This window comes from Amblyraja radiata, chromosome 9, assembly GCF_010909765.2.
Source record: "Amblyraja radiata isolate CabotCenter1 chromosome 9, sAmbRad1.1.pri, whole genome shotgun sequence".
Classification (NCBI taxonomy): domain Eukaryota; kingdom Metazoa; phylum Chordata; class Chondrichthyes; order Rajiformes; family Rajidae; genus Amblyraja; species Amblyraja radiata.
This window is the reverse complement of record NC_045964.1, coordinates 45940198-45952892: the sequence shown is the minus strand read 5'-3', so window position 1 is coordinate 45952892 and position 12695 is coordinate 45940198. Positions and strand designations below refer to the sequence as shown.

The window sequence follows — 12695 nt, the reverse complement described above, 5'->3', positions numbered from 1 at the left end:
CCCTCCGCAACTCCCTGGTTAACTCATCCCTTCCAACCCAAACCACCCCCTCCCCAGGTACTTTCTCCTGCAACCGCAGGAAATGCAACACCTGTCGCTATACCTTCCTCCTCGACTCCGTCCAAGGACCCCAACAGTCTTTTCAGGTGAGGCAGAGGTTCACTTGTACCTCCTCCAACCTCATCTACTGTATTCACTGTTTCACATGTGAAACACCTCCGCTCAGTCTGCCTAAACCTACCTGATCTCCCGGTTGCTAAACACTTTAACTCCCCCTCCCATTCCCACACTGACCTTTCTATCCTCGGCCACCATTGTGAGAATGAAACCAAGCCAAAGTTGGAGGAACAACACCTCATATTTCGCTTTGGAAACTTACACCCCAGCGGTATGAACATTGACTTCTCTAACTTCAAGTAACGTTTGCCTTCCTTCCCTCTCTCTCCATCCCTCTTTTCTTCTGAGTTCACTGACTCTTGTTTACGTTTTATCTCTGTTCGCTTTGCTGTTTCTCCAGCTAACAATGATCTATTCTACATTTTCCTTCATCTCCATCCCCTTTGCCTTGTTTTCAAATTAGGAATATGGGATCAAGGGTGGAGGGAGAGGGAGAGGTTGATGGGAACCTGTACATTGAGAATATAGTAAAGGGGAAGAGAAGGTAAGGAAAACTGTGGGGTTGCTGGGTACAGAATGATGAGATATTAGTGTGGTCTCTCAGGTGAAAACAATGTAGAATGAATGTGTGAGCAGGACAAATACTAGAGAAGGAATTATTATTCTGTATAAAAATTTAACTCCAATCACATAACAAATTAATAATTCTAAGCAACACTCCACCAATCTCAACAACAACATCATCGATTGGCTTCTATCAAATAGGGACTAAGTCATCTGCGTTCTGAATACATAAGTTTGTTGTGTAAGAATTAATATATGAAAATGTCCGCGGGACCCTGCGGACTTGACATTGTGGAGCTCGACCTCGGGAGCACCAACCGCAGGAGCTTCAACCGCGGGAGCTTCAACCGCACCGATCGCAGGAGCTGCGTTCGCCCCAATGCGGGAGCTTCGATCACCCCGACTGTGGATGGTTTGAGTGCCCCGACCGCGGGAGAAAAGGAGGGAAGAAGATAATACGTTATTGCCTTCCATCACAATGCGCTCTGGTGGATGTTTAGGTTAATTTTGTTGTTTATTGGTGCGTTTTTGGTACGACTGTATGGCAAATCGAATTCCTTGTATATTTTCACATACTTGGCTAATACATTAATTACATTTAAACCAAATGGTGCAGTTCAAAGCCAATGGAAAATAATATAACATATAACGAGATTTATCTTGATATTTGAGATGTATTTGGATCTATAAATTATATTATTGCCCTGTTATTGATTCCTGACATTGATAATCATTGCTGATAATCTAGTCATTATAATCTTGCACAAAATGCATTTCACCTCAACATCTCCATGAATCAATGGCAGCAATTAAAGAAGGGAGCTCACCCCAACTTTCTCAAGGCAATTTAGTGTTGGCAATATGCATTTGCTTTACCAATTAATGCCCCAAATAAATAAACAAAAGTAAACTTAATCTAGTTTTAGAACAATAATCCTCAGGTAAATATAGACTTTGAATGAAAAAAGTGTTTAAAATTATGCAGCAATTCAATAAAATAATAACACATGTTCAATGAACTTTTTGTAACTTTGTCGGCACCAGAAACATGGCAATGCTTTGTGTACTGCCTAGGTGAGGTCTGCTGTGATTTTACGGATTATATGCAAAACAAAGAATTTCACTGTGCCTTATGTGACAATAAAGTATCTTTGAATTAAATTGACAATACAGCATAAAATAAAATTGAAATTATTACAAATATCATACCTTAAAGCTTTCAGATCTAATTCCTGCTGGTACACCATTCTGCAGAAAAAAATAATGCATTTTGTAACATAAATTAAAATGAAAAATGTGTCAAATGTTAAGATTGTTATGCCAGGCTACAGATTGTCTATAAATTACCAAACTCCTTTTAAATAATGACACAGGGTTCCCGATGTTATTACCCTGATCTTTTATTTCTTCTACATTTCCTTTTTTCCTTTTTACGTAATGCATATTTTTTTTAAGGTTTCAAGAGGTGATGGTCTTACTGGTTCACAAGGTTTAACAGCACAGTCCCTCAGTCCACAGTGGCTGTTATCTGTCCAGAAAGGGCAAGGCTTCTTCAAGTTGACCTTGAAATGTAAAATAAACCATTTAGTAGACCAATCTCATTAAATTATCAGAGACTTGCATATAAACTTTGCAGAAGGTACAAAAGAGCTTACTTTGTAATATCTGAAGTAATCATTTTTGAGAAGTTCTTGAACTTTGGGGAATAACTTCTTGTTGTTAAATTCTTGAATAGTTTCAACATCACAAGCACAGTCTTCAAGGAGTTCAGTTAACTAGAATTAAAAAGTTTAGATAAATATTGTGATGCAATTTGCAAATGATCTGAAGTACAGTCTATGCCCTGAGAATAGACTGCTTGTTTCACTATGTGCAAGAAGGAACTGCAGGTGCTGATTTACACCAAAGATAGACACAAAATGCTGGATTAACGCAGCAGGACAGCCAGCATCTTTGGACAGAAGGGTGACAATTCAGGCCGTCCCTACTTCAGTCTGAAGAAGGGTTCCGACCCGAAAATTCACCCATTCCTTCTCTCCAAAGATGCTGCCTGACCCACTTTTTTCGCTTTGCTTTACCAATAAAAATCCCTCAACAATAGTCCATGGCTGACTAGAGTCAATGACAGCAGAATACATCTGACTTCACCACAACAGTGGCATGGTGGCGCAGCTGCTGCCTCAGTGCCAGAGATCCAGGGTCAATCTTGACCTCAGGTGCTGGGTCTGTGTGGAGTTTGAACATTCTCTGCATGACTGCTGGGTTTCCTCCGGATTCTTTGGTTTTCTCCCACATCCCAAAGAAGTGCAGGTTTGTAGGTTAATTGGCTTCTGCCAGTTGCACCCCTCCCCTCCCATATGTAGGGAGTGGATGAAAAAGTGGGATAACATGGAACTGGCGTGTACAGGAGATCGATGGTCGACATCGACTAGGTGGGCCAAAGGGCTTGTTGCCATGCTGTATCCCTAAGTAAAAGTTGTAAACATAGACAAAGTTTGCTGATTTTTGAATACACTAACCAAAAAAAGAGCTGACATAATCAAGCCACACAGTCATATGCTCTTATTTGTATTTCACTTTTTGTTGCTCCATCAAACTTCTGTAACCAGACTGCTGATTAGATTTGGAAATCAACATTAACATTAAATCAACATTAGTTCGACCAAGTTTGGATCAGCTTTCACAAGTTTTGAAGAGGGAATCTCATTGTCATGATTAAACTCAAACTCATTCGCCCAGATACAGAAATCCAGAGCTTTCCCCATTGAAACACCTCTGTTCTTAAAATCCATGTTATAGAGACTTACAGCATGAAAACAGGCCCTTCAGCCCAAGTCGTCCATGCCAACCAAGATGCCCCATCTCAGCTGGTCCATTTGTCTGATTTTCCCATATCCCTCAAAACCTTTCCTATCCATGTACCGTCCAAATATCATTAAATTATTTTTATTGCACCCTGCCTCAACTATTTCCTCTGACAGCTCATTCCATACACCTATCACACTCTATGCGAGAAGATTGACTCCTTTTGAATTTTTCTACTCTCTTCCTAAAAATTCAATCAACTATCTCTGGTGGCCTCAAAGGTACCACAAAACAAGGCATCTCTTATCATTTCTCAAAATCAACCTGCACCCACATTCTCCTAAAAACCCCATTCATCCATTCTGCCTGGTACTTTGCAAGAACAGATGTGAAGATGTGGATGTTTGAGGGGGCAATGTGAGCAGATTTAAAGGGAAGAGTGTAGACATGTAACAAAGTGAGGGAAGCATTGACAATTTCAGCTACTAGAAGGGTGGGAAATCGAATGGTGCACAGTTCAATGGGAATAGGGTTGAGGGAGCAGGAAATGGGTGCATGGGTGAGATAAGATCATGTTTGCAACCTCACAATAAAACTGAAACACCTGTCATTTGTGCAAGCCGTAAGCCTTCTACCCACACTTAGCACTTTCCGAAAATGAACCAGAACATTTACAAATTTGACATCATATCTGATTTCAAGATGAGTTGTGCATGGTATATCTGCATTATCTTTAAGACTGCCTGCACCCACGTTTGTATCATGGTTATTCTGCCGTTGCCTCAACTCCTCTGCTGCTGAAACATTCGTCTGTATCTTTTAACCTCAAGATTTAACTATTGCAAATCTCATGGGCGGAAATCCTGGGAGGGGGACGGGGGACGGGGGGGGTAGGATTGTCCCCCCCAAGTTTTGAGAGGTGGGGGACAATCCCCCCCATGTTTTGTGAAACTTGTTGCAGCAAAACCGAAGCCTCTGAAGTCGAGTCGCAGCCACAATGCCACCACAGCCTCCAAAGTCAGCCAGCTCCATGATGGTAAGTCCACAGGCTCTGCGACCGGAGCCCTCAAGGTCGATTCCAGTTGGAGGTCGCCAGCTCCTAGAATCTAGCATCCCGGGATTAGCTGTAGCTCCCAGGTCGGCTCGCTTGCCCCAGGTCTGACTCTAGCACCCAGGTTGCCTGCGTGCCCTGGGACTTGCTGTATTGCCCAGGTCGCCTGCGTGCCCTGGGACTTGCTGTATCGCCCAGGTTGCCTGCGTGCCCTGGGACTTGCTGTATCGCCCAGGTCGCCTGCGTGCCCTGGGACCGGCTGCAGTTCCCAGGTCGCGAAAACTAATTGAAAAAAATATATACGTCTGCGAGCCGGATGATTTCGAGTTACGGGCCTACCCTACCCGTCGGCCTCATTGTCCCCCCCAGCTCCTAGAATCTAGCAACCCGGGGCTAGCTGCAGTTCCTAGGTCAGTTCGCTTGCCCCAGGTCTGGCTGTAGTGCCCAGGTTGCCTGCATGCCCCGGGACTGGCTGCAGTTCCCAGGTCGCGAAAACGAATTGAAAACAAAATACGCCTGCGGGCCGGATGATTTTGGGTTACAGGCTGACCCATGTTAGACCTCATTTTGCCCCCCCCCCCCCCCCCCATGTTTTAAAAGCGATTTCCACCCCTGAGAATGCCCTCCTAGCTCACCAACACATGGCTAAAATCATTCCAGGACTCTATATCAATGTCCTGATTCATGATAGATCTTGAACAAAACACAAAGTGCTAGAGAAACTCAATGGGTCAGGCAGCATCTGTAGAGAAATGGATAACCAACATTTGCGTTGGAACCCTTCTTTAGACTGATGTTAGGTCATGCTAGCCATGTGCCCGTGTTGGATAATGACCAACTCCTGCCGGAAAAGCAATGCCTCAGTTTTAAAATTCTCATTCCTGTCGTAAAATCCTTCCTTATACTTGTCCGTCCCCTTTGAAATATCAGTGGTCCTCCAAAGGTAGCCTAAGATCTTCCTTAAATCCAAATCACTCCTCAGAGATTGCACTTTCCCTTGCATGCATTTACTCCGGATGCTCCGTTTTCTTCCCACACCCCAAAGATTGGCCTCTGTAAGTTACCCCTTGTGTGTAAGCGGTTAATGAGAAAGTGGGATAACAAAGAACCAGTGAACGAGTTGTTGTTGACTCGATGGGCCATTGGGCCTGTTTCCATGCTGTATCTCTAACATAAATGTGTAGGAAGGAACTGCAGATACTGGTTTACACTGAAGATAGTCACATAAAGCTGAACTCAGCGGGTCAGGCAGCAACTCTGGAGAAAAGGAATAGGTGGCATTTTCGGATTGAGACCCTTCTTCAGACTGAGAGTCAGGGGAGAGAGAACGGGGAAATATGAAAAGGTTGCAGAGCTAATTAATGAAAGAATATTAATGAAAAAAAATAGTTTGTTTCTTCAACATAAACTTTAATTTAGCAAACTCCTGGAATTTTCTCCCTTCATTTCTCATGTACCTCAAGATGCTCACGTAATCCTATTAAGACGTTATCAAGCGTTTGGTCATCCTCTCTAGTATCTCCCTACATGACCATGTAGTATCAGATGCTCCTGTCAATTTACTTAAGATGTTGCAGTAAGCCAAACATGCAATAGAGATAGAGACACGAGGAACCACAGATGCTGCAATGCTGACCAAATCAAAGTGCTGGCGGAACTCAGCAGGCAGGCAGCATCTCAGGAGGGAACAGACAGTCAACATTTTGGGCTCAGGACCCGTCTTAAAAATGTTGCTGACTTTATTCCCATTCAGACTGTCTACATATATAAAGCTGTCTAAACTGAGCATGATAAAGACTTGTGTAATGCCATCACATCACTGCAGGTACAAAGCATAACTTTTACCATCAGCAGCAGGCTGCCAGGTCTTCAAGATATCCTTTGTGGTTTGATTTGATTTTTAAACAGACTGCCTTGCACAAAAAGCACTTGCAAGATTTATCAATGATGAAATAAGAGACTGGGATAAAAATGGCAAATATTTAATTTAACACAGGGAGAACTGCATCTGTACTCTGTGGTCACTGTCGCCCATCTCTATGTGATGTGAATCTGAATTTTTCTTAAAATGTAAACACATGGCAGAAATGGATGGTAAGGAAAAAAGTGAAAGAGCTATTCTTCACTTGTACATATCCATTGGCTTATCACTCCATCTCCATAAGGTAGCATGGATGTGGGGAATTGACATTTGAATGTATTAATAAAAAATATAAAAACATACATATACAATCCTATGTTCAAAGGTATTAATCTTTTCTGTTCAAATCCAATTTGGAAGTTTGTCAAACAAATTCCTATCACATCACAACTGCCTAAAAAAACATTACTTTAAATTCTGAGCAGCAGTTCAAGGCAGCGATATTTTAGTTAATCACTTATATTGGCATCTTAGGGCAGATAAAGCCACCTTACGGTGTCAAGCAAGAGGATGTTGGCCTAGCATTTGCACACCGCACCTTTTGAGCTGAAGGCAAGGTTACAGATAATATTTTTCTTAAATTAGAAGACTTCTAGCAATATTTGCCTATTTTGATTTCATTCATATTGAAAAAAAAATCATAATGAATCCCAGGCTATTAGGATGTTATTTTTAATCAGTTGTTTTTAAAATGCAAATTTTCTACTTAAAATCAACCCAGAAAGTTAATATACTATTGTATTGAACTTAACATCATGAACAACCTTGCTGCGATTAAACTTTAGCTTGCTAAAATATTGATATATTTTTTGCCTCAAATCACTCAGACTTCTAGACTGAAGTTGAGATTGAAAACATAAAGGTTCATTGCAGTGAGTTCCTATCACAACGTGCTATATGTGCAACAGTGCTCTCCCAAACAACGTGGATTGGTTTGATCAAAATAACTTGTTTTCAAATATACATGATTAATTGTTCCTCATAGGAACTTACTGTAAATTCAAAGTGATTTAAGTGCGTTAAAGTGAAGGCTGCACTTGTGCAGCTTCCAAATTCAAGTTCAGATTTAATTTGGGTTTGTTGATTTAGCTGGAGATTAAACGTTGCAATTGGCTTCAGAGGACCACTATATATCAAAGACATACAGACATTGTTCCAAGGTCAAGGTTTCAAGATCAGTTTATTGTCACATGTACAAATTAAGGTACAATGAAATTTGAGTTACCATACAGCCATACTAAGTGAGAAGCATCCAGACACACAACCGCGTAGAAATTAACATAAACATCCACCACAGTGGATTCCACATTCCTCACTGTGATGGAAGGCAATAAAGTTCAATCTTCTTTCTCTTTGTTCTCCCACGGTCAGAGCAGTCAAACCATCCGCAGTCAGGGCGATCAAAGCCCCTGCAGTCGACGATCGAAACCCCCGTCGGGGTGTTCGAAACTCCCTCGTTGGGGTGGTTAAAACTCTCTCCATGGCATGGAGCTCCCGAGTCGGCCTCTTCTTACCAGAGATCGCGGGCTTCATCATAATCATAATAGTAATTTATTAGCCAGGTATGTTATGCAACATACGAGGAATTTGATTTGCCATACAGTCATTCCAATAAAGAACATCCACCACAGCGACTCCCCCACATTCCACACTGTGATGGAAAGCAAAATCCACACTGTGATGGAAAGCAAAATCTTCTTCCCTTCTTTGTTAAAGTGCACAAAGTGGTTGGAGCTTCGCTCCCGGCAAAGGGATCGCAAGCACCGCGATGTTAAAGTCCCGCAGACTCCTGCGGCTTGGAGCGCCCATTGGTCTCCAAGATAGGCTGCCAACTCCACGATGTTAGGCCATAGTGCAGACGGAAATACGATATTGAAATAAATTTCATCTCCGTCGAGGTAAGAGATTGAAAAAAAAGTTTCCCCAACACCCCACCCCCCACATAAAACAAACCAAGGAACACTAAAATATACTTTTATCACATACTGAAAATAACAAAAAAGAAAGGACAGACAGACTGTTGGTGAGGCAGCCACTGCAGGTGGCGCCACACAGAAGGTGTCATTCAACACAATGTACCTGTGCTGATCAGAAACAAGATTGCCTGACAAACCTCACCTTGGTGCACTCAGATTATGACTCTGCAAGTCATGTTCTAAAACACATTTGCTCAGGTGTACGGACAGGAAAGGTTTAGAGGGATATGGGCCAAACATGGGTAAATGGGACTAGCTTAGATGAGGCATCTTGGTCGCCATGGTCAAAATGGCCTGCTTCTATGCTGTATGACACTAATAAGTGCAAGTCCAAGGGCTATACATATAAAATACTTTGAGAGTTTCTGCCTCTAATTTCAGCCAATTGCCAGTCCTCTCTGGGTGTACGTTCCCCTTATTCCTTCCCAATTCTACAATTCCTACCTACGCTCTCTCGGTGGCTTATTTTGCACACCTCAATTAAATCCCCTCTCAGTCTCTTAGGTTATAAAGAAAACAACCCTTGCCTTTCCTCGCAGCAACCATTTTCTATTACCATCAAGAATCTCCACTGTAACCTCTACAGTACAATCAAATCTATCATTCAGTGCCTAAAATTGAGTGCAGTACCCAAACTGCGTTCCAACTTTATATATAGCTCTAGAATAACCTCAGTGCTATTGTATTCCATTGCCTCCAGTAATAAAGGAAAATGTTGCTTTGCCTTTCCAACCACTTTATCGACCTGTCCTGGTACATTTAGGATCTGTAGACATGATCACTAATCTTCCATGCTTCCAAGTAATCTCCCATGTTTCATGTATTCCTTTGCCTTTTTGATCCACCCAAAATCTGTTGCCTCGCGTTATAAGGTCACAGTTTACGGATAAGGGGGAAGTCTTTTAGGACTGAGATGAGAAACATATTTTTTCACACAGAGAGTGGTGAATCTGTGGAACTCTCTGCCACAGAAGGTAGTTGAGGCCAGTTAATTGGCTATATTTAAGAGGGAGTTAGATGTGGCCCTTGTGGCTAAAGGGATCAGGGGGTATGGAGAGAAGGCAGGTACAGGATACTGAGTTGGATGATCAGCCATGATCATATTGGAATGGCGGTGCAGGCTCGAAGGGCCGGATGGCCTACTCCTGCACCCATTTTCTATGTTTCTATATTTAGATTAAATTCTACTTGTCTCTATTTTGCATAGGCGATGTTTCGAGTCTGGACCATACTCAATAATCACAGACTGCAATTTCCTCTCTTGCTTCTCCAAATATATTTCGCCCTTATTTCGTAATTTATCTACTTATCCACATGCGGTTTAAAACATGGTGTGTGTTTATTTATTTTTTGGGCTGTGCCTGCAACGGCTCCACCAGCATGAGTTAGTAGACAAAGGCGTTGTTCCCATGCTACTTTTCCAACTCAAACGTGGAAATTGAAATCGGGGATAACTTTAAATTTCTACATTGTCACAGTTGCATCTGGGGCATTGAATCACATCAGATGGATGTGGCAGGTTAGATTAGCCCGTCTCAATGAGAGGCCTCGGTGTTTGGGTGGAGAGCGTGGAGTTTACAGTACAACTTCAGTGTGGTGGGGGGGGGGGGGGGGGGGGATGCTAAATTAATTTGGTTGAAGATGTCGCTAACCACGAACAGAATTTAATTTTCCTGCACACCCCATCTATTTACCAACAGCAACTTGACTCAATCTACAAATAATTCCCAATAAATAGTTGTTTATAAAGTTATCAGTTATAATCTGCAACAAGACTCCATGTATAATTCCCAATAAATAGTGTAGGAAAGAACTGCAGATGCTGTTTGACACCGAAGATTGACACAAAATGCTGGAGTAACTCTGCGGGTCAGGCAGCGTCTCTGGAGAAAAAGAACAGTCTGAAGAAGGGTCTCGACCCGAAACGCCACCTATTATTTTTCTCTAGAGATGCTGCCTGACCCGCGGAGTTACCCCAGCATTTTTGTGGCTATCATAATAAATAGTGGTTGGAGCACTACAGGCCTTCAGGTGAATAACAGCTTCTGGAGATTGTTTTGGCGATTTAATCATGAGGGTATCAGTCCATTCTGCTAGCGACAGGGATGAATGAAGCGACTTGACAATCTGTAACAGCTCACACATACACTGTCACTCACACACACTCACTCTCGTATTCACACAGTCTCTCACACGCTCACACTCTCACACATTTACTCACACTCCTTGATCCCAGACCGGGAATAACTACACACGAAAGGCCCGTTCTCCTTTCGTTTCGAATGCAGACCGAGCCGATCTCGGTCACGCCGCACAGTCTACGTGCTGCAAGCACCGCTCACGTCGCGGAAAGTGAAAGAGATCACACAAGAAAAGCAATACAGGACTCAAGCCACGGACATTTTCCAACGGTGAAGAGGTGGCCGGCCCATCAACAGATTTAACACCCAGCTTGTCTCCACAGTACAGCGCGTCTCAATGTCTGATCAAGTTCCACATAACCGGCTTAAAAAATAATCACGGTACTCTTTTACCTGATGGCAATATGTTCCAGCACCCGAAACAGTGTCCTGTAAACTCTGATGTGGAAAGGTACAGAACAACATCAAGAAGAGTGAAGTCAACATCATGAATTATTCTTGGCTTGTACGAGTCCAAATTCCACATGTAACTGCTGCGAGAAAGGGCCAAGATCTACTTGACTCATTGAAGGCTCCTGTTTAAAGCCGCGGCCCCGCCTTCTGGTAGGTTTCACTCCACTTCCTTGTGTGTTACACCAAACCCGCACGTCGCAGTCATTCCCAGGCCACAGGTGTCAAAGAAAGTCCATCGCGATTTACTTTGCAACAACATGACCGAATTGTGTGAATGGCGGGGTGGGGGAGACAAGAAGAGGGACTTCCCTTAACCATCTGAGGACGTGTATTACGTGCGCGCCAGTCTCTGGTTGCAGAAACTACACTGGAAGTGGACAAAAGGAGTTTTTTAAATATTTGACTTACACGTATTCAGTCTGTTGTGTCATGCGACGAAACCAGGATGCAAGCCGAAGTAAAGCCTATTAAACACTCTGTCGTTCCCTAGGTACATTAAACTCGGTTGCAACAATTTGTTGGCATGCCTGTGACTTGGTGTGCTGGCTCCTATGGAGTTAGATTAAAAGCGACCTGTTTTGGGCTCTTATCCCAGTTAAGACGTCATGGAGCTAAACAACACGGAAAGAGCCATTTGCCCCCACCAGCGTTGGCATATTGGGCTAGTCCCATTTGTCTGCATCTGACCCAAATGCCTCTGAATCCTTTCTATTCATAAATCTGTCCAAACCATTTAAAAAAGTTATTATTGTATCTGCTCCTATAGCTTCCTCTGGCAGCACATCCCAGATATGGACCACTCTCCAAGTGAAAAAGTTGCCCCCGGGATTCCTCTTAAATTTCTCACCTCTTGCCACTCACCTTAGGCCTGTGCCCTCTAGTTGTAGAACATGTTTAACAATTTGAGCTTATTGCCTTTAACAAGGCAAAACATCAAAAGGTGCTTCACAGGGTCGGTCAAATACATTTATGGCTTGTGACATACAGGGGTATTAGGAAAGGAAAGAGATAAGATTTAACGGAAAAAGAATAAAGAAGTTTGATAAAATGTTCTGGCCCAAACAGCTAGAATAAAAATGCCCAAGGTGGAACAATATTGAAAGAAGCAGGAGGTTGAGGGGTGATCTTATAGAGGGGTATAAAATCATTAGGGGAATAGATAGGATGAATCCGCAGAGCCCTTTACCCAGGGCAGTAGAATCCAGAACTAGAGGGCAATGGTTTAAGGTTAAGGCGGTGGAGATTTAATAGGAACCTGAGTGGCAACATTTTCACTCAGAGGGAGGTGGGTGTACGAATGAGCTGCCAGAGGAGGTAGTTGGCATGCAGGTAAGGCAGGTACAATAACAACATTTAAAAGACATTTGGATGGGTACAAAGATTTAGAGGGATGTACGCCAAAAAACGGCAAAAAATTGCGACTAGCTTAGATGGGGCATGCTGAAATGTTTCCATGCTGTAAGACTATATACATCCAGACTTCAAGAATCACAGAAATCTTGAAGGCCTATAGCCATATCAAGGTTGCAGAAATGGGATAGGTGGCAGCCATGTGGGTTTTAAAAGATTGTAAAAATCTAAGGTTTCAGAGACCAAGATGTAATATAGGCCATTTGTTCACAAGTGCAATTAATGAATGGGGCTTTCTGTAATGACTCTCTCGGAGG

At 42.7% G+C, this 12695-nt stretch overlaps 1 protein-coding gene across 1 annotated transcript in view; it reads right to left on the bottom strand.

Moving 5' to 3' along the window:
• ero1a (endoplasmic reticulum oxidoreductase 1 alpha) overlaps positions 1–11291 on the bottom strand; it is a 40936-nt gene extending 29645 nt beyond the window's left edge. The window contains exons 1-4 of the mRNA XM_033027281.1: positions 10969–11291; positions 2337–2456; positions 2160–2243; positions 1891–1929 (exon numbers count right to left, since the gene is read on the bottom strand). Coding sequence (XP_032883172.1) covers positions 1891–1929; positions 2160–2243; positions 2337–2456; positions 10969–11064 — 339 coding nt within the window. The 5' untranslated portion in view covers positions 11065–11291. The remainder of the gene's footprint in view (positions 1–1890; positions 1930–2159; positions 2244–2336; positions 2457–10968) is intronic.
• Between the last annotated feature and the right edge of the window lie 1404 nt (positions 11292–12695).